Source organism: Erythrolamprus reginae, chromosome 1 (assembly GCF_031021105.1).
Source record: "Erythrolamprus reginae isolate rEryReg1 chromosome 1, rEryReg1.hap1, whole genome shotgun sequence".
NCBI classification, from domain to species: Eukaryota; Metazoa; Chordata; class Lepidosauria; order Squamata; family Dipsadidae; genus Erythrolamprus; species Erythrolamprus reginae.
In genome coordinates this window covers 296,807,585-296,833,369 of record NC_091950.1, presented here as the reverse complement: position 1 = coordinate 296,833,369, position 25,785 = coordinate 296,807,585, and the positions used below count along the sequence as shown (strand labels likewise).

General features: G+C 37.9%; 1 protein-coding gene across 2 annotated transcripts in view; it reads right to left on the bottom strand.

Moving 5' to 3' along the window:
* CRYBG1 (crystallin beta-gamma domain containing 1) overlaps positions 1 to 25,036 on the bottom strand; it is a 155,260-nt gene extending 130,224 nt beyond the window's left edge. Inside the window, exon 1 of one of the 2 annotated variants that reach the window (XM_070733293.1) lies at positions 24,892 to 25,036. In XM_070733293.1, the coding sequence (XP_070589394.1) occupies positions 24,892 to 24,938 (47 nt within the window). In that variant the 5' untranslated portion in view covers positions 24,939 to 25,036. Of the gene's footprint in view, positions 1 to 5,986; positions 6,847 to 24,891 lie in introns of those variants that run through there. The other variant, XM_070733292.1, reaches the window with a different exon arrangement.
* Positions 25,037 to 25,785: the final 749 nt, after the last annotated feature.

The following is a 25,785-nucleotide window of genomic DNA, read 5'->3' as shown; positions in this document are numbered from 1 at the left end:
CCAAATTATCAAGTCTAAAGTTAAATAGTCAATACATACCATGATTCACAATGTTCTTTCATTAATCATTCCTATATTTCTCTGTACATTTTAAAAGTTTTATTTTAACATTTATTGTGGGAGTTGCCTTGATAGTAATATTGAAAGGTGATCGATATACATTAAAAGTCATCTAGATCCTTAAATGTAAGTTTTATTCATCATAATCTTTGCTTTTGAGTAGCATTAGATTTGGGGTGGTAAATTTGCAGAATTAGTTCAGGAAATATAAATTATCTATTGCCATATTAATTATACTCTAGCAATTAAGATGCTATAATCTCAGCTGTACAAGGCATGCAAAGATATTAATCACCAGCTGATTCAATAGTGACAAAAGGAAATGCTTCAAATAGTATACTGCGTAATTAAGCTACCTGAAATTATTACATTTACAGAGATGGTTACTGTCTTACATGACTTTCAAAAAAAAAAACCCTAAACAAAATTATGGATCAACCTGTTCCATATTTGAAAGCAAGAGGTAGGTTCACTATAAGTCAGCCTTATAATTCTCAAAACGAGTCTTTTCAGAAATAGACTGAGATAAACCTCAAGTGAGCACGGACCACAATACCATGTTAGTGTTTATAGGTAAACCTCAATTTATTACCACAATTAAGCTCCAAATCCCCATTGCCAAGCATGACAATTATTGAGTTTTATCCTATTTGCACCCTTTCTTGCCACAGTTATTAAGTGAAGCACTGCAGTTCTTAAGTCAGCAACACAGTTGTTAAATGAATCTGGCTTCCCCGTTGATTTTGCTTGTCAGGTGGCCACAAAAGGTCATCAGCCATGATGGACAGCCATCATAAATACTTGCCAGTTGCCAAATGACTGAACTTTGAACACATGACATGGAATGCTGCAACAGTCATAAGTATAAAAAATGGTTAAGTCACTTTTCTCAATGCCACTGTAACTTTAAATGTTATTTAATGAATAGTTGTAATTTGAGGACTACCTGTATTTAATTTACAGCTCACTCCAATTTACAGGCTGAGGAGGATGCTAACATCACATCCTTTCAAAGATTAAAGTAGATTAAAGGCTAAAAACCTGTACACTAGTTACACTATACAGTACACTGTACACTATAAGGGTCTCTTCTGTAAGAGTTCTCTTTCCTTTCCCCTTTTTTTTCTATCTCATTCTTAACATGCTAAGAAGCTAATCTATTTTGGTGATGTCTTGAATTTGATTTGTTTTTATAAGTGATGGAAGTCTATCACATAGAATAGATCTTCAGTATGTTTTCCTTTGGGATTTATATTGATAATAAGCTGCAGATGTTACAAGCTATTATGTCTGAATGTCTCTTCAACTCAAACCACCCATGAGGATATTCCCTATTGACAAAGCTTTCTTTGTCAATAGAAAAAAAAGCAACTTTTTCATTAAATAATGAAAGGTATGGATGAATAAAATGCAGAAGAAAATTTCAGTGCAAGAGTATATTACATGTTTTAAACTACTTTTAGGTTATTTTTGAATAGATGACCATCGTCAATGCTTGAATTTTTTTGCTTGATAGTCTTAGAACGAATAAGGAATTAAAGTGGTCTGTTTCAAAGTGAGAAGTACAGTACTATACTATTTTTCTTTGTACATCCCATAATGCTCAGTATATTAAGGCCATTGAAAGCTCAGCCAACATGAATTATAATACATACTTTATGACTCCATTTTGTTTTTAATTAATATTTTAATTAGCAATGAAATACTTTTCTGCATTTTTTTCATTCATCAAGTCACTCCATGTATTATAGTGTCAATGTATGTGATCACTGACTGCTACAGTGATAACGCAACACTAAAAAAACATTCCCATTTCTACCAAAACACAATCAAAAAAGTTTTTTTTAAATGTATTGTAAACATTAAACATATGTAATTATGGTATTCCACTTGAAATAACAAAAGTATAATCCTCTTTTATCAACTGCCCAGCTCAGTGACCATTCAAATTGTGACAACATTGAAAAAGTAGGTTAACAACCGGTCCTTGAACTTGCTGCTCTCTGTGTCTCCACAGTTACATGATCCTGACTCAACCACTTTGCGAACTGGGGCACATTTGCAATGGTCACAGTGTAACAAGGTCATGAGATCGCCTTTTATGAACTTCGCAAGACTCAACAAGCAAACTTAGTGAGAATACTGACAGGAAGTTTGAAAAGCATGGTCACTTGATGTCACACTTAAACCACCTGTGGTGATTCGCTTAACTAAAAGTGGAACCAATGTTTGAATCCAAAGCATGATCACAGGATCACATGATGCCTCACATAATGACTCTGTGGCTTAGTAAGAGTTGCCAGTCCCAATTGCAATCAGTAAGTGAGGACTACTCATATAGGTGTCTATCTCTTTTCATTGTAAAAAAGAGAAAATGGATTTTTGGGTCCTAAGACAGATGGGAAAGCCTACAAGGAATATATGATACTTTATCATATTTTAGCATAACAATGCGCAATAAAATTGAGAAAATAAAAAAATATTTTAAAAAACACAAAAACATGAGCCAACAATGTGCAGCAGCAGCTAAAAAAGCCAACACAATCCTAAGCTGCATCAACAGGGGAATACACTCCAAGACCAGGGAAGTCTTAATGCCACTCTACTACGCCCTGGTCCGACCACACCTGGAGTACTGTATTCAGTTCTGGTCACCACACTTCAAAAGAGACATTTAAACTCTGGAGAAGGTGCAAAAAAGAGCAACCAAGATGATTAAGGGATTGGAAACCAAGACTTATGAAGAGAGACTGAGGGAACTGGGCATGGATAGCCTGGAGAAAAGGAGGGCCAGAGCGGACATGATAGCAGTCTACAAGTATACGAGGGGATGTCACAGAGAGGAGGGGATCACTTTATTCTTCAGGGCACCAGAGGGCCGGACGAGGAACAACGGCTGGAAGCTGACCAAGGAGAGATTCAACATGGAGATAAGGAGGAACTTCCTGACGGTCAGAGCGATCAACCAATGGAACAACCTACCAGCGGACGTTGTGAATTCCAACACTCTGGACATTTTTAAGAGAAGATTGAACTGCCACTTGACTGGTGTACTATAGGGTTCCTGCCTGGGCAGGGGGTTGAACTCGATGGCCTTCATGGTCCCTTTCAACTCTAACAATAAATAAATAAATAAATAAACATGTCTAAGCTGAACAGTTGGAAGACTTCTTGCATCAGAATTGCAGGAAAATCCCTACCAGTGTATTTCAGAGCCAACAGGATGTAAAGTGACACATCGGGATTTATTATTGCTGGGAACTCACATCTTGATACTCTACCTGTTCTTTGGAAGAACACAATTTCAAAGTTCAGTCTGACTACTAAATCAATTGCATCTACTAGTGATGCATGTATTGATACAGAAGAATTTTCTTTAAAAGAGAGACCAACATCCTAGAGCTTCTGTATTTGGTAAGCAACATAGGTGTGTAAAGGATGATGGGTCAGCAAACCAAAAAACATAAACCGTCACAAGGCCCATCTAGTCCACCAGTCTATTCCCAAATGGCCAGTCAGAAGCAGAAAGAAGACCCAGCCTGTGGCCTTCAGAGGCAGCTCTTCTCCCATCAAGGCTAACAGACGTTGATCCTCAACTTTCAACTCTTTTTTGAAACTGGCCAAGCAAGCAGCCACACATCTTGTGACAGCAAATTCCAGAGTTCTTAAAGGTAACCATTCTGTATGTCCTGATTCTTCCAGCATTCAATTTCATTGTGTGATTATTTTAATTGATCCTAGGATTTTGGGGAAGGGGAAAAGACTGCGAGGAGACATTGCAACTGACTGGGGGCTCAATGGCTAAGACACTGAGCTTGTCGATCAAAGAGGTTGGCAGTTTGGTGGTTTAAATCCCTAGTACAGGTCTCCTGTGTGAGCAGGGGATTGCACAAGATGACCTCCAAGATCCCTTCCAACTCTGTTACTGTTACCTGTTAAGGTGCCAAGACCTAACCGGGACCATCTTCTACCCCATATCTCCCTGCAGCCAATAAGGTCCCACAGAGTTGGCCTTCTCCAAGTCCCATCTGACAGGTGGGGCCTTCTCCAGGTCCCACTGCTAGTTGGAGGGGCCTTCTCTGTGGCAGCTTCCGACGCTCTGGAACCAACTGCTTCCAGATCCATGCTACCTGCACCCTACCGGTCTTGTGGAAAGCCATTAAGAAAGTGGCTTATCAGCATGATTAGGATGTAATTTGGTTACCATCTGAGTCAGCCACTTGAATGATCGAGAGTATGTATGGTTTTTTTAAGGCAATGTTTCTCAGTTATTTTCTGTTACATCCCCCCTATGAAGAAATAAATATTTCGTGCCCCCCAACTCTCTGCTGGGACGATTGTTTGCAATATTCAGCATGCTTTCGTTGCAAAAACTCAAGAAGTTTATCAGCGTGATTAGGATATAATGCAATGCCATGACCCCTTAATACAGGTCCTTGTGTTGCGGTGACCCCCAACCATAAGTCTAGCCCCAATTCTCCCAACAGAGCTTGAAGCTGATTGGCAGGAAGGTCAGAGGGACACCCCTCCACTGTAAACACCTGATTGGTCAGGTTGTAAATATATGTTCCAAGGTGCCAGAATAGAAGCTTTAGTTCTTAACACCATGGGAAATTTGTCTTTTCCCCCATAGTCTTAGGCGACCACTGTGAAACGGTCCTTCGACCCCCAAAGGGGTCCCGACCTCCAGGTTGAGAACCACTGATATAATGTGTTTAAGTAATGCCTTAATTTATTTGGCTTCATGGTGTTCCTCTGCCAATATTTTTAGATACAGTAAATATATCGGTCTTTCCTCATCTCCCACCTTAGTCATAGTGAAACCTAGCACTACATACGCTTTGTCATATTTCCTCATCTTAGCTTTCAGGGACTTATGTTTGTCTCATTACTGTATCTCCATCTCTTTCCTTCTTTCTTTCCACCCCTGTTAAATATTTTTCCATGGTGTCTCTTAAGGGTTTGTGATATGCACTTCATACCTCCTACTCTGTGCTGTGTGCTATTATTCGGTGCAAAACCCCCCTACTCCTTGCGGCAAAAAAAGAGCACATTCTCTGGGGTCACACACACCCCTCGGGGGGCCGCCCCATTATTTGAGAAACACTGTTTTAAGGGTTATTAATGTATTTTTATATTTTTTATTTAAAATAATTATTGTTGTAGTCGTATTTTCACATTCTCTTTTAATTGTTATTATTGTGGTGAGCTGCCCAGAGTCCAATTGGGAATTGGGTGGCATATAAACGTCACAAATAAAATATTTATTTATTTAATTTAATTAAAATTTATAGGCCGCCCTTCTTGTGGACTCAGGGCAGCTTTCAATAGTCAATAAATAAAAGAAATAAAAACAAAAGAACGTCCTCTCTCAAGTCCCCAACGGTTTGGCTAAGACCACAACAAACAACAGGTGGAAGAGGAAAACAAGCAGCGCTGTGCCTTTAAGACCCAGAGCTCCGGGGAAAAGCGTTCCCGCAAGGGCGGCGCTTGCTTCTTCTTTTTTTGCTTCACACTTCAGTAGAAAGGGTACGTTTCAGCAAAACCCACCCGGCTGTAGCGGGAGAGGACTCTCCTCCGTTACGTCCGAGAGCAGCGTCCCTCGGGGAAGAGAGACGGGGATGCGCGCGTTCACCCCCCCTCCCCCGCTGGCAACGAACCACCCGTCAGGGAAGAGTTTGGCTCGCCCCAAAACCACCTGAAGCAAAAGACGAAGGAAGTGTGTGTGTGTGGGGGTGTCGGGGTGCTGCTGCGGGGCCGAGGGGGGGGGGGCAGACCCATTTGTTCCTCCGGGGAGAAAAAGCGGGGTGGGCAGCAGCAGCAACAACTACAAAGGTGTGTGGTTGTACTAAGAGTGAGGCGCCTTGCTTGCAAGACGCAGGCGAACGGACGCGCTCGGAGGTGACAGCAACCAGGCCGGGATTACCTGTTGGTGGGAGTCGTGGGCTCCGAAGCGTCGGACAGGGCAGAGGGGACCGCGCTGTCGCCCGCCGCTGCTTCTTCGTCCTTACTCTGCTGCTTCTTCTTCAACCGCCAGTTCCCGAAAGCCGACCGCTTCTTGCGCTCGACGGAGACGACGGTGGTGGTGGAGGAGCAGCTGGCGCGATGTTCCCGCCGCCCTTCCAAGTAGGGCGACGGGCAAGGGGAGGACACCGGCGTATCCTTACCCAGGTCCGGTTCCGAGTCCTCGGACTCGCTCCTGTGGTGGAAGAGCCGCCCGAGCCTCTTGAAGCCCCCTTTCTCCATGCTTGAGGCGAGCGGGGTTGAGGGGAGGGGGGGGGCTGACTTCCCGGCGTGGCGGTTAGAAAAACCGCCTTTCGGCGAGCGGCTGGTGAGGATGGTCGGGGAGGAGGAGAAGCGCTCGGTTGGCGCGGTCCGTCGGGAGACGGTTGGAGGAGGAGGAGGAGAAGGAGGGGAGAAAGCAAAGCGCCTCCTAAAGGTAGCAGGAGCTACTCATAACCGCGGCTCGGACCGCGCCCTTCCCACCTCCTTAGATGTGCGTGCGTGCAAACTTTCCAGCGACAGCCATGAATTCGCCCGTCTCCTCAGGTTTTCCTCTCCGCCACCTTTTAGCGAGTGTCATCTCTCGTTCTTGTTCCCGCGACTAGTAGTTGCAGCTGCTATTTCTCGGGTGTTCCTGTTTAAAGGGCTGCCCATTGGTTATCTTGAGGCAGCTCCCTTTCGCGCGTTACCCATGAAGGGGAAAGGCTATCTTGATCTGAGGGTGCTGATTGTAAGGCAGCAATAAGTACTCTGCTTCTTTCTGAGGGAGACGAAATTATCAACGGTTTGGGTTTCCCGCGCAAGGAAGGGCTGCAGGTTTCCCCAAAAATAAACCTGTATGAACCAGACACATTCATACATTTTAAGCTAATCCGCGATAGGCTGTTTCCTTCGCTTGTAAAACTCCCACTCCTTCTCCATTACTATGGCAATCCTCTTTCTCGTCACTGAATTTAAGAGGTTTATTTCTGAGAATACAGGCGTGTAGTAACTTGCGCTCTAAACCTGATTCGAAACTTTGCATATTGGGGAAAATGTATACATAGGGGGGAAAAGTAAAAACAAAGCAAAGAGGGCATTGTGCATACTGTAAATAGCCTGTTCATGAATTGTAGGTGCATTTTTAAAAATGGTAACTTTTCTTTCCAAATAATAAACCTGGCTGGGGAATTCTGGGAATTGAAGTCCAAATATCTTCAAGTTGCCAAGGTTGGGAAACACTGCTCTAGAATTACCCCGCCACCCTTCAATTTGTGATAGAAAAAAGTTCCTCTTTTGTCTCCAAAAATAATTGCATTGATGTTTGATGAAAAGTGCCACATAAGAATGTCTTCTTTCTATGGGGACAACAAAGGGATCTTCATTATAATCAATGATTTGGGGTACTTCAGTGCTGAAAAGAAATTTAGTGGAATCTGAACTGATAAAAGGGCCAAGGATGGCCTAACTGCCTATATCAGTGATGGTGACCGCAGAGCCATATCTGCTGGCACGCAAGCCGTTACCATAGTTGAGCTCCAACATACATATGTGTGTCAGCCAGCTGATTTTAGGCTTGCATGGAGATTCTGGGAAGGTGTTTGTTTCCACTGAGCTTCTGGAGGGATGGGGAGGATGTTTTGGCCCTCCTTTGGCTCCAGGGAAGCCTTTGGAACCTGGGGCGGGTGAAACATGAGCCTATTGGGCCCAGCAGAAATTGGGAAACAGGCCATTTCTGGCCTCCGGGGGGGGGGGGGGTTGCCATCCCCTGGCAGTGAATTATGGGTGTAGGCACTTGCGCATGTGCAATAGCGGAAGTGCGTGCTCTTTCAGCACCCAAGGACAAAAAGGTTCCTTATTCCATGCAGGTTTCAGAAACACACATCTAATATTTAATTTCCACTGACATCAAGCCAACTTACCATAAAAAACACAAAAATAATAAAGGGAGTAAAGGGAGTGGGCATGTTTGCTGCTGCCATAGCCTTTGTAGGTTTTAAAATTTGTTGTCAGGCAAACCTATGTTTTGCCTTATTCTCTTGTCCTATTATTATATTTTTTCTAGCCTAATTCCACTTCCCTGAGAAAATATTTATGCATGACTCTTCAAAAGTTCTATTCAGCTGGATGGAATTTGCTTCCAGATGAATAGATGGACTATTATCACATTGAAACATAAGTTAAAAATAACATATTTCAGGCCAGCCATTTTTGTTTTAATAATTCTGGGTTTCAGATAAAACAAATATGTAAGGGAAAAGTAAGGCAGTAGTGCATCAGATGAACTGCACTTTCCTGTTATCTTTTCAGCAATTCCCAACATGGAGTATTCTATCTCTGACTCTGTTAAGCTGGCAATATCCTGGGTTTTGCGGAGAAGGAGATTTATCCCCATCTCAATATTACTGCCCAAAATAAAACAAGCCTATTATACCATTTACCAAACAAAACACTTGATGTGTATATCTGTTCAGACTCAAAGCTAGATCTCTATCTGGAATATTTTGACATGCCTACAAATTGTCCAATATTATTATTGAAGAAGTATGTGGTTGCGTTGTCATCCAATTATTAACAGCTTACCCTGTTCACATTTTAACCACAAAACCATCCTGCATGCTGCTAGTTCATTATCATTCTAGAATAAACTGTACCCAAACAGTAATAAGGATAAACAGTTCTTTTTTAAAAAATTGGACAGGTACTGATAATTTAATAACAAATAACTTTCTTAACTAACTTGATTAAATATCACTGACAGTTCCAATCACACTAATGGGAAATTTTAAAAATGGACCCACAATAATAATGAAGTGAATCTTATTCTGCAAATATTTCATTCTCAGGATGTCCTCTAACATGTAAGAACACTGTGGTTTCAAATGACTCAGGCGATTTAGTTTCTATATTGTTTCTTCTGTGTGCTTTCTTACACAGATTTAAGCAAAATGTGCATTTTTTTAACTGGGGAAAAATAATTTTGGGTTTGGGTTTTGAATGGAAAATTACATTAAGCCAAAATGTTTATTCAGCTTCAGCTTCATAAATTATGTGATCCTAACCAATTGTGGTTAAGGAAAGCATATGTGAAAGTCATTAAGAAAAAGTTCAATTAAATTCATCAAAACATAAAACCAAACATTATTTCTTAGTGAACTTTACAATACAAAATTCAGTTCCATGATTTTTAAATATAGCGGTGTATTTATAAGTGATTGAAAGTACACAAAACAGGAAACAAGTTTTATTTCAAGCAAAGTATGTTGAAACATTCAGGATTGGGTTGTTGAATTGAATAATTTATTTGTAATAATTTTGAATTAATTATTCATTTTATTAATAAGTGCTTACAATTTAGATTGTTTATTTAAATAATTTGGGTTATTGTGTATTTGTATTGCAAAGTTGTTGGTTTTTAATAATTATAAGTTACCGGTAAGTAAAAGTTTAAATAATTTCTATGGAACTATGTAAAATTCTATAATGGAGTTTATAAAAACAATCACATTGAGTCATGTCACTCTTGTCAGGTCTTCAGGAGGAATTCAGTTTTGAGAAATAATTAGAACAGTTGAATCCAACATAATTTCTAAGGATTCATTTGAAACAAAACCCCAAATGGTTTGACTGTTGACCTTTTAGATGAATGAAAACCTGGAATGATCCCGATTTTATAGAACAAGTAGTGCAAGATGGTTGTTGCTGCCTCCATTTCACCTCAATAAACATTTCATTCATTCTCTGTGGTATTGATAATGTTGGTTTCTTGTATGTGCCTACTCTACACTGCAGTGGTTGATGCTTGAAAGGGGAAGAGGGATAACACACTGGTTTTTAGTGATTAAGCTTCTTCCTGAATGGACACTTCTAATCAGAGTCTGCTATTTACTGTACAACTGCTAAGAGAAGTTATTTGTAAGTTTCAAGTTAAGTATCATTAGTGAATTGATTTTAGCCAAATTTATCATCCCAAACCAAGAAGGAGGGGGCAGTGGGCATTCTAAGCCAGTTACTGGTGGTTGTGAGGGACAGTATGAAAAGGAACTTAGAGCAGTGGATTCCAACAGGATGCAATTGTTTTATAGAAAACTTCTAATTCTGTGGATGTTGTTTCTGGCTGAATGATGTTATCTTTCAAAGAGCTGGTATGTGATTTGGGAGTTCCCCCAGATACATAGTTCCTGCTATAGTGACTGTGGCCGATCCTGGCTTAATCTGCAATTTATTTCCTTTCCTTGCTATAGCAATGAAAACAGTTATTAATGTGTTTGTTTGGACTATTGCAATTCACAATATATGGGGTTACCTTTGAAGGCAGCAGGAACTGGATCCCTCTGAATCAGGTGGCACATATATCAGTGTAAAAATAATAAAATCAGTTTGACATAAGGTGACTGAGTCAGACATGGTGCTAAATCAGTCACCGGATTCAGACATTCCACTATATTGTGCTTTGTTTTGGCTTTGTGTGTTCTACTGACTTAGCCATTGTGATTGTCATAGTTTATTGATTAGTATTACGCATCAGCCCAATCAATCGTGAATCATTTAATATACCATTGTTAAAAGATGGCCCAGCATAAACTCCAGTATTGTTTTAAAGAATGTTAAATCTGCCTTGCAGAATTATGTTTATCTTTTTGTTTACCTTAATTTTCAATCTATACTTTATTGTTTCTTCCAATACACCTGTATGTCTGCTAACCTGAAATAAATGCTAACGCAGTACAGTATATGGTTGCAATCTTGATATCTGTTTAATGGTGCATTATTATGCAACTTTATGTTTGTAGTTGGAAAGTTTAGAACTTGTAAATGATTTTCAATTTTTTTTAAAAAATCAGCTACTAGTTATTCACCATGCCAGACTACTTTGGCTCAGAGAAAGAAAGCATAAACTGATTTTACAAACTGCAGTGCTTGGGTTCACACATCTCAGTGTTACTTTTCCCATCCAGTTGGGGCACACACTACCACACTTGTAACACTGTACACTTGAGAACATGTTGAGATTGCTGGAGATACTTGCTTGTTCAGTACTTAGACATTTATGTGGGGAATACACACACTTGTCATGAGATATCAGTCATGTGTGTCACCCTGAAACATAGCATATATTTTTATACTAACTTCTTAGTATTATTATTACAATACCGCACTAAACTTTACTTAGGTGCACACACAGAGCCCTTTCATTCTCACATGCTCACAACAACAGTAATTGTTCAAGAAGCCTGAGGGAAATCCAAATGACTTCAGGTTCAGAGGATATCTTCTAACCTAGATCTTTATATAGCAGTTTTTCCATTTTCTGCCTCTCACATCATAGAATAAAATCTGATTAGCCCAGGAGTGAGAGTAATCAAGTTAAATACTCCTAAAGAAAGCAGTGAGAAAATCACTTCCATACTATGCCTAGTAAAGTGCCAAGACATATTCAGGGAAGTTACCAAAATTCAAGTTCAACTCCAGGGAGACTGTTTTCCTCCAGTGGTGCCACATAATGTAATGTTTATATCCCATTATTGCTTAATTCTAAAAGACAAATCACTCTTTCCATAATGATGAAAGATAAAATAACCCTGGCAATTAATCAAATATTTTAATTCAGTTATATTGGTGGTGTCACTAAATAAAAAACTAGGTTGATGAAAAATTATCTCAGCTAATTTGGATGTCTGGAAAATTGTTTGTTGACATTATTGAAAATTTCTATAAACAAATGAAAGAATAATTAGATGATGGAAAAGGTACAATCAGACAAATATTGCAAAATCCAGAACTGGCAGAAATTTAAATATATACTTAATTATATATTATAAATTCACAATTACTTCATATTATGAAGAGTATGTATACTTTTTAAATAATTGTGGATCTAGAAAATGAAATAATTGCTCAATAAAAACTCCCAATGAATGGTAACAAATTATGACAATAGAGGAATATTCACCAGAATTAGAAATATTTTGAATAAACTTTAGTTTCTGTAATCTAATTAGTAATATTTAATAGATATTTTATAGTTATAAAATTTTATGTTCATTTTTTTTGCCAACAACAGATAATTTGCACAGAAAGATTCTTTGATCCAATATTGATCAATAATTTGGTTAGATGAATATTGGACATATACAGCATGCAGTTGAAAATATGATTATATCAGTCACTTGTAGCAAAAAAATGGCAACAAGAAATAAAAAGTGCATAAATTTCATAATAATAATAATAATAATAATAATAATAATAATAATAATAATAATTTATTAGATTTGTATGCCGCCTCTCTCTGAAGATAATAAAATCACAAATAATCTTCCATTGTTTTTCTGTTATTTTTTAAATTATTATTTCTATAAATAAAGCTGCAACTTATTACCTGCAAATCCTGAGGTAATCCTTCATAGATATGAAATATCCATATCAATACCTTTTGAAATAATGGATTGGGTGCGATAAAGATTTCTATTAAAATTACATTTATGTAACATTAAGCTCTACTATGGAATAAAAATTCATAATGTTTAAGTAAACAGAGACAGTGCTATTTGATTATAGTGCTGTGTTTACATTGATGAGGAATGGGGAGGGGCTTCAACCCCTCAAAAAATAAACAGATGAATGTTTTAAAGAACATTAAATGTAAACAATTACATATAATTTTAAATTAGATAAGCAAAAATTACATGGATAGTAAATAAACATACCGTAATATTCCTTTCCAGGCAAGGAAAATTAGGCAAATTACTTAAAAAGTGTTAAGATTCAACAAGCAAATTAAGTGAAGGCACAAGAGGAGAAAAGAAAATGCAACTTTCAATTCCTATTTAATATGAATAGATTGTGCGTTATAGGGTAATGTGTTTAAAAAGAAGAAATGACCAGGTGCACCACAGTGTTATTCTAAGGCTAAGCTAACACAAACAAGGTTGTGCATGAAGGATTATAGATAGTGCTAATATTTAGTGACGTTTGTTTGAAATAATGAAAATGATAACAAAACATGCTTTCTGATAAGCACACACCTCTTTAATCACACATCCCTCTTTTTGCACTCCTTAGTATTAGTATAATCTATCCCTCCCTTATTACATTCTCTTGCTATTCTACTTTTTGACAGTTCAGAACCTGTGATTAGCCTTCTAGTGTTTTTCCTGTGCCATGAAATACTCTCTTCCTGTTTTGTACAAGCATTTCTTTTCTGAACCTTTCACTTATGGAAAAGGATATGGGAGGAGATGCAGTTGCCCCTTATACTTAAAGCCATAAAATACATCTAAGAGAATGTCTTTGAACATTTCATGAATACTTATTATATATGCCTGTTTAGTACACCATCATATAACATCAACAAGCATCAAAGTAGGTAGAAGTACCATTATGCTACTTACTTTTGTTAAATTGATTATCAATATCTTTTAACAAAACCCTTTCAACCTTTATCACCTCGAGGTTTGACTACTGCAATGCTCTCTACATGGAGCTACCTTTGAAGAGTGTTCAGAATCTGCAAATTGTGTAAAATGCAGCCGTGCAAGCAGTCATGGGCCTTCCTAGGCTTGTCCATGTTTTTCCAGCACTCTGCAGACTACACTGGCTGCTGATTGGTTTCCGGACACAATTCAAAATATTGGTTATGACCTATAAAGCCCTACATGGCATCTGGCCAGATTCCTTGTGGGACCGCCTCCTGCCGCATGAGTCCCAACAACCGGTTAGGTCCCATAAAATCGGCCTTCTCTAGGTCCCATCAACTAAACAATGTCGCTTGGTGGGGCCTAAGGGAAGAGCCTTCCCTATGCGGGCTCCGGCCCTCTGGAATCAGCTCCCCCCAGAGATTAATACTGCCCCCATCTTCCTTGCCTTCCACAATAATCTGAAGACTCTTCTATGCAAACAGGCTTGTGCCTATTAAACTCCAGCCCTCTGGCCACCAAATGCTATTTATGTTTGCTATTTGAGTGGAATGACTGATTTTTAATACAGCTGGGGATTTTAGATTACATTAGTTAGTTGAAATTAATTGGATTTAGGACACTTTGTATTGTTTTCTTTTATATGTTGTAAGCTGCCCGAGTCCTCGGAGAGGAGTGACATATAAATCCAATAAATAAATAAATAAATAAATAATATCGGCACTATTTTTATAGTTTATACTCTTAAGGCTTTGAAGGTAGTGTATGTCTAAGTGCAAATTTATTGAACATTTCCTAAGTGGCATAATAGGTACAATCAGCCTTTCAAAAATAAACCAATTTTATATACCCAAAGGTATGTGCCTGACTTCTGACAACCAATAGAGGAAAAGAAAGGAAATCCATCAGATTTGGTGCAGGAAGAGTTTGGTGGGTTTTGCAAGAGACTTGGCAGTGACTTCAGGAAACAACCCTTGAATTTTTAAACCAAAATACCATGTTAAATGCATCACCCATGGATAAGTTGATGCTCAAATATTTTCATTTTCACAACAGGGCTATCTATACTTACATATTTTTAAGGTATTTTGAAAAATGTATTGGCTTATCCATGGATGGGTATGGATAGAATAGGGGTAGTTTAAAAAAAAATTACCATATGTACTTGTGTGTGTGAGAGAGAGAGATATGTGCGTATCTATTTAGCAAGGTTTTAAGGATTTTCCCTTCAATCCTCTCCTGCTTCCCAAGAGGATGGATGTGAAAAGGAAAAACTGATTTAGAGGGTTGTGGCCACAAGGACACTTAATTTATCAATTGTTGTTCACCAAGAATTGAAAGACCTCTGAGGAGTTGATTGGTTGGTGGCTTAAGACATCAATAAATATGCTATAGGAAAGTCACTCTATGGATAACAATTCTCAGTAGTTTAAAATCACTATTTTGGCTCACATTATTTAACTCCAGAACTCCAGTATTATTTATGGAAAATGTAGGGATCAGTCATTAACTATAGCATGTACGATATATATATATCATCTCTCACTGCTAGAATACGAAAGGGAAGAGGCAACTCTTTCCTTGAACATCATTTAAAAGCAAAGACTATGTCAACTGTAAAATAAGAATTTAATATGATTAATAAGATGATACAAGTAGTTGATAGTTACAATTTTCCAGATGGAAGATATGTCCCCCCAAAAAATTCAAAGAATAAAAAAAAGGTACTGAGGGATCTATTCAAACTCATAAATCATCAAATCATTTCAGTCAAAATTTATGGTATACAGCTACAATGTGTTCTTATTTTATGATATGAGTTTTATCTATTTTTGTAAGCCACCCAAAATCGTGTTTGAGATGGATGACTGTATACATTTTTTTAAAATGTAAAAGCCAAAATGTAGACTCAGTAGTATTTCCTGTTAGGATGTAACTGATGCAAGAGGGAGCTCATAATTAGAACAAGAGGAAGGTGATTTATTATTTTGAGCTATGGTGTGGAGAAGGCTGCTTTGCATTCCTTGGACAGCCAAAAGAATTAACTATTAGAGGAAATTATGCAAGCCTACTTATTGAAAGCAAGGATCATATTTACGGTAAGTGATTGTCCACTAGAATTCCATATCCCTCTCACAGTTATTGCTTTTGAGCCAAATTTCACCTAATCCGTAGTTGTACATTTGTTTTTTCTTGCCTGAGTGTAGAAAAATAAGATTTTACAGAAATCTATCGTAGAAGTAAAATGCAGGCAAAGTTATCAAAAGGTTGGCAGACAAGTTTAAATATGTATGTGCTTGTTATTATTTATTTGTATCAGGATTTACTAGAATTATCACATTTTGAATATAATTTACAAATACAGTATATTGATTTTAAAATGCATCTAATTTATCTTCATATCAACTTTTTCCTCAACTTGTTTTTGATCATGCAGGGTATATGTAGAATGGAATAGAATTCTTTATTGGCCAAGTGGACACACAAGGAATTTGTCTTTGTGCATATGTGCTCAGTGTACATAAAAGAAAATGTACACGTCTACATAAAATTCTATACTGCAGGCTAGCCTTTAGATTGTTAAGAGATTAGCAGAATCCCAATTTTTATGGCCAAGGACTATACTTTCCTTTTAAATATTTGTTGAGATTTGAATGGCTGCAGGGGGTTTGTCCAACAATACAGTGATATTGACACTGAACACATTGGTGTTTTGGTTTTTTTGCCATACAGATAGTACTTGACTCTGATCATTCAAAGTTACCGTTCAAGGTTACAATGGTACTCAAAAAGGAAACTTATGACCACCCTGTACAGGATTCCCTTGGTCAGGTTATTCCCTTGGCATCTGATTTATATTTATAACAGTGCCCATGGGTCATGTGATCCTGACAAGCAAAGGGTCATGTGATCCTGACAAGCAAAGTCAATGGGGAAGCCAGATTCACTTAACAACCATGTTGCTAACTTAACAATTGCAATCATTCACTTAACCTCAGCAAGATAAGTCATAAAATGGAGCAAAGCATCCAGACAGTAAAAACAAAGCGAAACACTCTTTTGCAGAGAATTGGTTGTTTTGATTGTCAAATTTCACCAGTGGAACCTAAAAGTTTACTTAGAATACTGCAAAAATGATTATATGGCTCATGAATTTGTTGTCATTGAATTAAAAACTAATTCCACGTTTATTTTCATTCACCTGAGAAACAAGATGTTTGTTTTAATGTTGCCTAACCAGAAGAGAGTCTGACAGTACAATCCTATCAGGTAATATCAGATTATAGTCTGAGACTGTCTTGTCTTCAAAAGACATGATCACCTCATGACATATTAAGTAGATGCCACAATAACAAGAGCTGTTTGATATTTTAATATTGTATAAAAGGTAGATGTTAAAAGAACAAATTAATATGTTTCATCAACCATACTTTGATGTATGGAATTCTTGTTTTCATATAATTATACTGGATTTAGTGGCATGAAATAGAAACTGTAAGAGTCTTATGTGGTCACCAACTGCTCTTGCAAGTTTCCCATCCACTGGAATTTAAATTCCACGAGGCTTAAATTTAAGATATTTTAGGTTCATAAGATATACTGTATATTAAGACCTTTCAGAATTAGCACTTGAGTTTCTTCTTGGAATTTTAATGGAGAGTGAAATGCACCCTGTCTGGCTTTATCCTTAATTTTCAATACCTTTTTGTGCTGCAGAAAGCTACAGTAGTAATGAAGAAATGTATCATGGCAGAGCAAAATTGTCAGCACTGCAAAATTGTTTTAATGAATTACACTACAACTACCTAGCTTCAGCAACAATTAACAGCTCTTCCTCCTTCATAAACCTAGGTTCATAATAAACTGGAAAATACATAGGGACCTGGTACCAAACAGGAATGCAAGTGTTTTTAGGTAGTAGCCAAGGATACTCACACAATTATTTTTGGATTAGTGTAATAGATTCTCCAGAAATTTCTGGAATCCAAATGGTTTAATTAACCTGCATTAATTATTAAGAAAATACTGGGTTTTCAGGGCAAATAATTCTTAATTGATCTCTGGTTTCACTAGCTATTATTTAAGATGGAGTGTAAGTGTATTCATGGAAAGTTAATATTGTTTAGAAGATGCTAATATCAGCACTAAAACATATATTGCTTTACAGCTCTCTCTAAGCAGTTTACAGAATCAGCATATTTCCCCCAACAATCTGGGTACTCATTTTACTGACCTTGTAAGGATGGAAGGCTGAGTCAACCTTGAGCCGATCAGAATCAAACTCCTGGAGCAAGCAGTGACTTAGTCTGCAGTATTGCATTCTAACCACTGTACTAACAAAGCTCAATATTGTTGGAGATCAGAGGACTCAGACAGGGAATTAGTCTGGATTTATTACGTAAACATAAGAGGATGCCTACTCTGAATGCCTTTGAGCCTTATGTCAAATATCCTAAGCAAAAGCTGCCAGTCCTGGGGAGATTCCTGCAAAATGGGCATAGAATAATAAAGTAGTGAGTGGGTCTGGTTGTTTGCACCTGACTAATATCTTCTAATTTCAGTCAGTTAGGAATGTTTTGTATCCTGGAGTTGAAAGTGCTGTTTCTTTTGCATTTTTGGAAGATACGTATGAAATGATGTTGAACGAATCAAATGAAAAACTGGCATTTTTGGCAAGAAGCACTTAAGCCATTGTATACATGTGAGAGCTGCTCTCCAATGTCTTGGGTAAATTGATTCATCCTGATTAAGAAGTGGATATTCTTTGATGCTAAAGTATTTTTAAAAAATCCCTTGAACTGAATCTAAGACCAAGGAACTTCATGAATACAGTGATCCCCCAGGTATTGCGACCCCGATCATTGCGAAATGGCTATATGGCGATTTTGCAACCCGGAAGTAAAAACACCATCTGCGCATACGAGCCCTTTTTTCTATGGGCACGCATGCGTAGATGGTGCCGGGCAGATCAGCTGCTGGGCGGCTTCCCTAGGTCTTCCCCCTCTTGCTGGCGGGAGGGCGAGCGGCGGGCATCAGCGAGGAGTTTCCCCACTGCCCACGCAAACTCCTCGCTGCCGCCCGCCCGCCCTTCGCCCGGCTACGCCGTTCATTCTCGCCGCTTCCCAGCTGAGTCCTGAAGCGAATTCGCTTCAGGACTCAGCTGGGAAGCGGCGCGAGTGAACAGCTTGTCCGCCGCCCGCCCGCCCTTCGCCCGCCCACGCCGTTCATTCTCGCCGCTTCCCAGCTGAGTCCTGAAGCGAATCCGCTTCAGGACTCAGCTGGGAAGCGGCGCGAGCGAGCGCAAGCGAACGGCTTGTCCGCCGCCCGCCCACCCTTCGCCCGCCCACGCCGTTCATTCTCGCCGCTTCCCAGCTGAGTCCTGAAGCGAATTTGCTTCAGGACTCAGCTGGGAAGCGGCGCGAGCGAGCGGCGTGGGCGGGCGAAGGGCGGGCGAGCGGCAGCGAGGAGTTTGCGTGGGCGGTGGGGAAACCCCAGCGCCACTTCCCAGCTGAGTCCCCTTCCCAGGAACCCCACTCGCTAGCGCTGCGGAAGTAAAAACACCATCTGCGCATTCGCAGATGGTGTTTTTACTTCCGCAGCGCTACTTCGCGAAAACCCGATAATTGCTAGGGGTCCTGGAACGGAACCCTCGCAATGATCGGGGGATCACTTATTTTCATCGCAATTATACAGAATAATTATGCTGCCTTCTTCCAGATCTTTTGTTTGTTTGATTGCTTGTTTGGCTTCCCGATATAGCCTAAAGAATTGATACAGATCTGAGACTATTGAGTTTTTAAACGTTATCCAGGGTTGGCTGCCAAGCTGTAGGGAATGTGTCAGATTCAAAGGCAAAAGGGGCTATGGGGCTCCTAGGACCATTAGCACAGTACTCTATACTGAAAGCAGTTGTATCTTTGCTCTGGATTGCAAGATAGCTATGCAATCCTGGGAGAAGACATTTTTAGTCTAAGTCTAAGGAATGCAGATAGTCTGACTCTCCGTGTATATAAAGCACTATTTTGCCTTCATACCTTAGGTGCTGCAAAGATAGATGATTATAGCAAACCATCAGCTGAATTTCTCAATTTGATCATTTGTTAATTATCTACCATTAGGAAATACTGTACACTTTTTAAAAAAAGAGAAATTATATAGCTAGTAAACTTGAAAGTTCAGCCCAAAGTTAAATGAAATACTTAGTTTTTGCTTGAAAATACATGAAAGAGTAGAAGCGTACTAACACAGCAATTATTTGGGGCCGAAAGGTATTAGGTGTGGCTAAATAAAAGTAAATAATTTTGGCTTTTACTATTGCAGTAAAACAGTTTTATATTGTGTCTGAAGCAAGCTCAGACCAAGAGCTGTTACACAACTTTTGGTGCAATACAGATATTATCCAAATTACAGCAGTAAAATGCTATTGCTAAGCCTGTATTTTAGACTTATTCATTTGCTGTGATCCATAACATTAATTTATTTAGGATGTAATAAAAGAGAGACTTAGATCATAGGGTACACTTAATATTTGGATTTCAATTATTCCTACCTTACCTCTGTTATTCAGTGTTTTCTTTTAGATGTAAAACAAGAAAGCAGGCTGCCAATATTATGGTTAAAAGACAAATATTTGACTTTATTTAATGAGAAATAAATGTATAGATATACAGTATTCACGTATCTGGTATAACCTAACAATATTAGCCAGTTGTTTACCAAATTATTTTGTCAGTTTCCTTAGATGGGTGAAAACAACTACTCTTTCATATTACCATGCTCCCTACAAATCTATGTTAGATCTATGAAGTTGTTATGAGGTGAGGTTTCACAATACTACACACTCTCCTATTCCTTCTAACTTCAAGCAATGAAGGGCTGCAAAAATGTTTACTATCACAGTGTGGACATGGCTTACTTTGTGGGTGTGGCTTGCTGGCCATGTGATCCAGTAGGAGTGGCTTGATGATCATGTGACTGGGGGGTGGCTTAAATGCCATGTGACTGGCTTAAAGGTGGCCAACCAGATGTCACTCATGTCAAGGGTTTGGGTTAGGGTTAGGATGCCTGGCCTCTCCTCGCCTCAAAGAGACACAATTTCCCTATCTATTTACTATTACTAAACATCCAAAATATACTACAGTATTTAAATATATGTATATATGCCATATGTACATACATATTGCAAACAGGCACACAAAAATATACATTATCTACTATATAAACTGCATGTGTATGTACACACACAGCTCTTCTAAAATTATACACATTCAACCTCATTTACTATGATAGGAAAAGCATACCAAGAGCCCAAAAGGGAAAAAGGGGAAAAAGAAAAATAATTCAATTTTTTTCTACTGGTTCTGCGTACCTGACTGTATCCATAGGAGCCCATCATTGCTTCTAAGTATGTAAAATACAGAACTAGGAGAACTGGGCCAGTCTTCAAAGGAGGTAGAATCATAGCTGGTGATTTTAGCAATCTAATATACAGTAGCAATCTATGATTCTAATAAACATAATGTGGAAGCAGATATTTTTCCATCAGAAGACACATCTGAAGTATGGATGGCTTCAGACTTTTCTTGTTGCTTCCAATGGCCCCATGACAAAATTAACTCCAGCAGAAATCAGATTTGGCTGATTTATAACCGGTACTCATTATTGATTCACAATCCAGAAAATGGATATAGAAGCAGATTTTGCATCAAAGAAGCAAAAACCCTGTGTTTAAAATATAGGCATGTGTTTATAATTAATAAATGCTCTCTGACCTTCTTGTACATCTTTAAAAGACTAAACTGCAGCTACATTATCTTGCAGTGGCAAAGTGAAGGAATCATTATTATTTCAAGGAGTTTAGTGACCTATTTTGTTTTCTCCATTTTAAGAAAAGTCTGGGACATTAGAGCTCATTCTGAATTACCCTGCTTGTTTTTAATTCCCACATGCTGTACAAAGGAGAAGAGGGGAGGAAGTTTATTTTGCTGTGAAAGTCTCAGACTTCCAATTCTCATCCCGGACTCATATGCCAAGGTCTGCAGCAAGGCCATGAAGACATTACACCAAGTTTTGATACAAACTGTGGGGTTGTTATTAGGATAGAGCTACACAAAACCTAGCATTAGGTACTGCGGAAACTGACTACCCATGGGGCATCTCTGCTGTTATTAAGGTGCTCCTGGCAGCGTGTAAGAGGTTTTTTTGGTATGGATGCTTTTGAATGTTACGCTTTTAAATCTGCTTGAGCTAATAATAAGTTTAACATCAGTTTATTTACTGCTGTGCATATTGTTGTCTCTGGATCCAAAAGAGCCAATTGCCTGGGCATCTGTCATGTGGCAAAACATATCTTCGGAGAGGGGCGGCATACAAATCCAAGTAACAAATAAATAAATAAATATCTCAATTATCATTTTAAGGAAAAAAGCAAAGCACTATCTTATACATGTTTGCACGTCATTCAGTGAAGGAAGAAATGATAATAATATTACTATGACAATGCAGCAACAATGGTGTATTGGAATATCTGCTTACAAGCAAGAAATGTTGGGATAACAAAATAGACAAAGTAATAGAAAATATAAAAGCTAAAGTGTTTTGCAATTTTGGAATTTCAACAGACAAGTATGTGTCCCACCGCAGACTTAACTGTTGATAAGAAATACAAAAAAAGTCTGGATAGTGGATGTGACAGTAACTGGAGACAATAGAATAGAAGATAAAGAACTGGAGAAAATCTCAAGATACAAAGAACAAATAGAAGTAGCAGGGCTGCAGCAAAAGAAAGCAAAGTTGGTACCAATAGTAATTATTGGGTACCTTGGGTGCAATCTCAAAAATATCTGTAGCACTATTTGGACATCATCAGCACTGACAAAATCACCACCATAACAATAACATTTGCCTACCCTGGTCCTTGGAAAGGACTTGATATAAGTGGACAGGAATGCTAAATCCAGTCTAAACTTACGGCTTGATCAACATTAACTACAACAAGAGATGCTAGAAATAAAATTATGTACATTATTATTTTTTGCTGAGTTTTAGCCAAGCTTACCTAAGAGTAAATAAGTTTAATTCATGCTTCTGAGTATATGTGTAAGACTAAACAAGATTGAGTATATATGTGTAATACTGTGTTTGTGACAATAATGACAAAGTGCATTAAAATAAATACGTTTAATGATAATAATTCAGTCCATTCACCTCATCATATATGCCACTGAAAGCAAGCTCTATTTAGCAGTAGTAGTATTACTTCAAGGAGCTGAGTCGAACAAACATTAGCAATACTGTACAGTGTTTGCAATCGAGTAGGCTGTATGGTGCTACCGATGCTTGTCCATTACATAGAACTGGTTGGAGCAGTCGTGTAAGTTTTCAAGCATGCTATAATTCCAAATTAGGTTATTCATTAACTTCATTTCTTCTTCTGGGATAAGTTTAATATGTTTGATGGATTTAAAAAAAAAAGGGTACCGGAACCACAGATAAAAATCTGGTTTATTGGAAATGCTGTCATACTTGCAGTAATTGTTTGTTAAAAATATTAAAAATGGCATGGATGCAGGTTCCAAATATGGTTATATGTATTAAAATGTCATATGTATTAAAATGTGTCATATGTATATATATAAGAAAGGAAACATCTAAGCAATAATCAATGTTTTTCTACAATTGTAGGGCTTTGTACAGTTGTACCAAGCCATGTTAGAAACTTATCCTGGCAACATATTACATCCTAAACCCTATCTGAGGCATCCCTAAATGTTCTGATGTTTTTTTCCAAATTTAACTTAGCCACAAGCCACAACAATTTTAACATAAGATTAATTTGATGCACTTCAGTAACCATTGAGGATTCAAAATATAATATCAGGTTTCTACCACTAGATCCTTTTATAAATAAGATTAAGCTTAACAATTCATAATAAAAACATGGTTAAATTTATATGTGAGATTTATATCAATAGACTCTAAGCAGTTTACATATACCCATACTAATAAAATATTAATAGTAAAAGGTACAGCGTTAAATTAAATACAAATGAGTTTCAATCACTATGATGAAATGTGGATCATGATGTCATACTGCAAATCCCACCCTTTACATATATGTTCACAATATGATACTGCAAGTATAATAAGAGCAGCCTTTGTACTGTAATGTTACGATGTACATCTCATTGATTCCTCCCATTACATTCATAGTTGGAATATGGAGTTCAATAAGTTTACTTGCCATAAACTGGCAAAGCAAAAAGAGGAAAAATAGATTTTCTGTTTTTGTAGTTTGCAACAGGTAGGAGGAATGTAGTAGAGGGAGATAGACATTAAAGTTCCCATTTCATTTGGCTTTAATGGTATGCGTCATTTAAAGTTTAAGAACTTGTAATGGAATTTGCTTTATGCAACTAGCACTGTTAATCAATAATACAATGGCTATTTGAAATATTGCAACTTTCTCCAATGAAGTTGACGGGAATCAAACAGCATGTTTATATGGTATTTAATGCAATACAGTATATAAGTTTATCACTGTGGCTTATTCAATTAATCATGGTTAAAGTAGTAAACCTTTCTAGCCAGTGATTACATTTTTTTCAGTCAGGTTACATTTTTTTTAGTTAGCCGTTGCAATGGATGGCATCGCAGTGACATACAGTAATATAAGGGGAAGAGGAAGACCAATATTTTTGTTTGGGATTTTCTAGGGTCATTTTAAACAAGTGATATAATCAATCTGTGGAGACAACTATTTGCTGTCTTATTTTTAAAACCTGGAAAAACAAGTGCTTTCTTGGAACATTTTGGTTAAGGAATTGTCAAACAACTGTTCACTAAATGAAGTTTTCCTTAATTTTTTTTGAATTTGCAGTAGTTTTTATCATATGAGAAAAGTAACAGAAATGATAGAAACACTCTGACACCTAGTGGTTTCAAGATAACTTTGCAAGAACATACTGTATGATGTTCATGTGACAATTGCTGTATTTATGCAAAATTGTACAAATAAATTTACCGTATGAAAGTAATATCTTTTTTAAAAAATCACTACTGTCCCTTACTTAATCCTACCATTTCTTTTTGTACTAAAATGCAACAAATACAATTCAGTTTTACCCCAAATCATCTATTTAGAACACATTTGCACAGTGTATGAATTATGATATAATAAAATTTCAATTGCAATCTGGTTCTTGAAATAATATTAAGACAGAAAGTTAGAAAATATTGCTATACTATTTGGCCAGATTCATTCATTTCACTAAGTTATATTGGCTGAGTTAACATAGGATGCTAAATTACTGATTGGTTTAAAACTGCAAATAGTTCAATTAACAGAAGTTGCTCAGCCACAGGAAACCACTCTCTTGCCTACAACTTTTCTTTATTCTTTTAAAAAAAGTATTTAGTTTTTAAGTCAGTTTACCTTTTCCATTTTACTTGAGGAGGGGCAGTCAGTTTCAAAGAAAACATTCAGCTGCAGCCATTGTTTTTATATTGTAGGAATATTCAGGGTTATTTTGTGGAGTGAGGGTGAAAGCAGTGATGACTTGCCAAAATTTTACTGCCACACTGTGGGTGTGGCTTATTTTGCGGGTGTGGCTTGATGGCCATGTGACTGCGTAAAAGTGGCTTGCCGGCCATGTGACCAGTTGGGAGTGGCTTGACAATCATGTGATGGGGTGGCTTAAAGGTCAAGTGACTGGGTAGGAGTGGCTTACTGACCAAGATAAGTTTTCAAATAGGTGCTTGGATTCTTTTTCAATTGATTAAGGCCACAAAAAGGACAAATGATAAGCACCATTATTTGTTGAGGAGCACAGTAACATTTTAAGGTTTTGTACTGAACTCTCAAGGTTCATTTTGATAACAGGCAAGTAGCTCATTTTTCTTTACTTGCTATAAAAGTTCAGTTCTATATAATGATTAAAATGATTAAAGCGTTTATAGGATTTACTCAAATGAAAAAGAATTATTGAAGTAATGGCTAAAGAAAGATCCTTTAATAAACTTTTTGTTGCTCAGTTGCTAAGTCGGGGTGTCAAACACAGGTCTGCAGGCCGGATCCAGCCCCCAGGTGCTTAGATCTGGCCTGTGAGATTGCCATGGAAACAGTGAAGGACCAGCCAGCAATGCCTCTGCCAGTGAAAATGGATTCCCAATCCATTTTCAGCTGCGACAGCCTCCTACAACTCTTTGCCAGCAAAATTGAGCTTGGGAGGGATAGAATATTTCTTGCCCCTATAGGCCTTACCAGCCACCTGCGGACACATAGTGTACAATCCACTACCCATTAGATGTCAAGATCCTCTTCAAACAT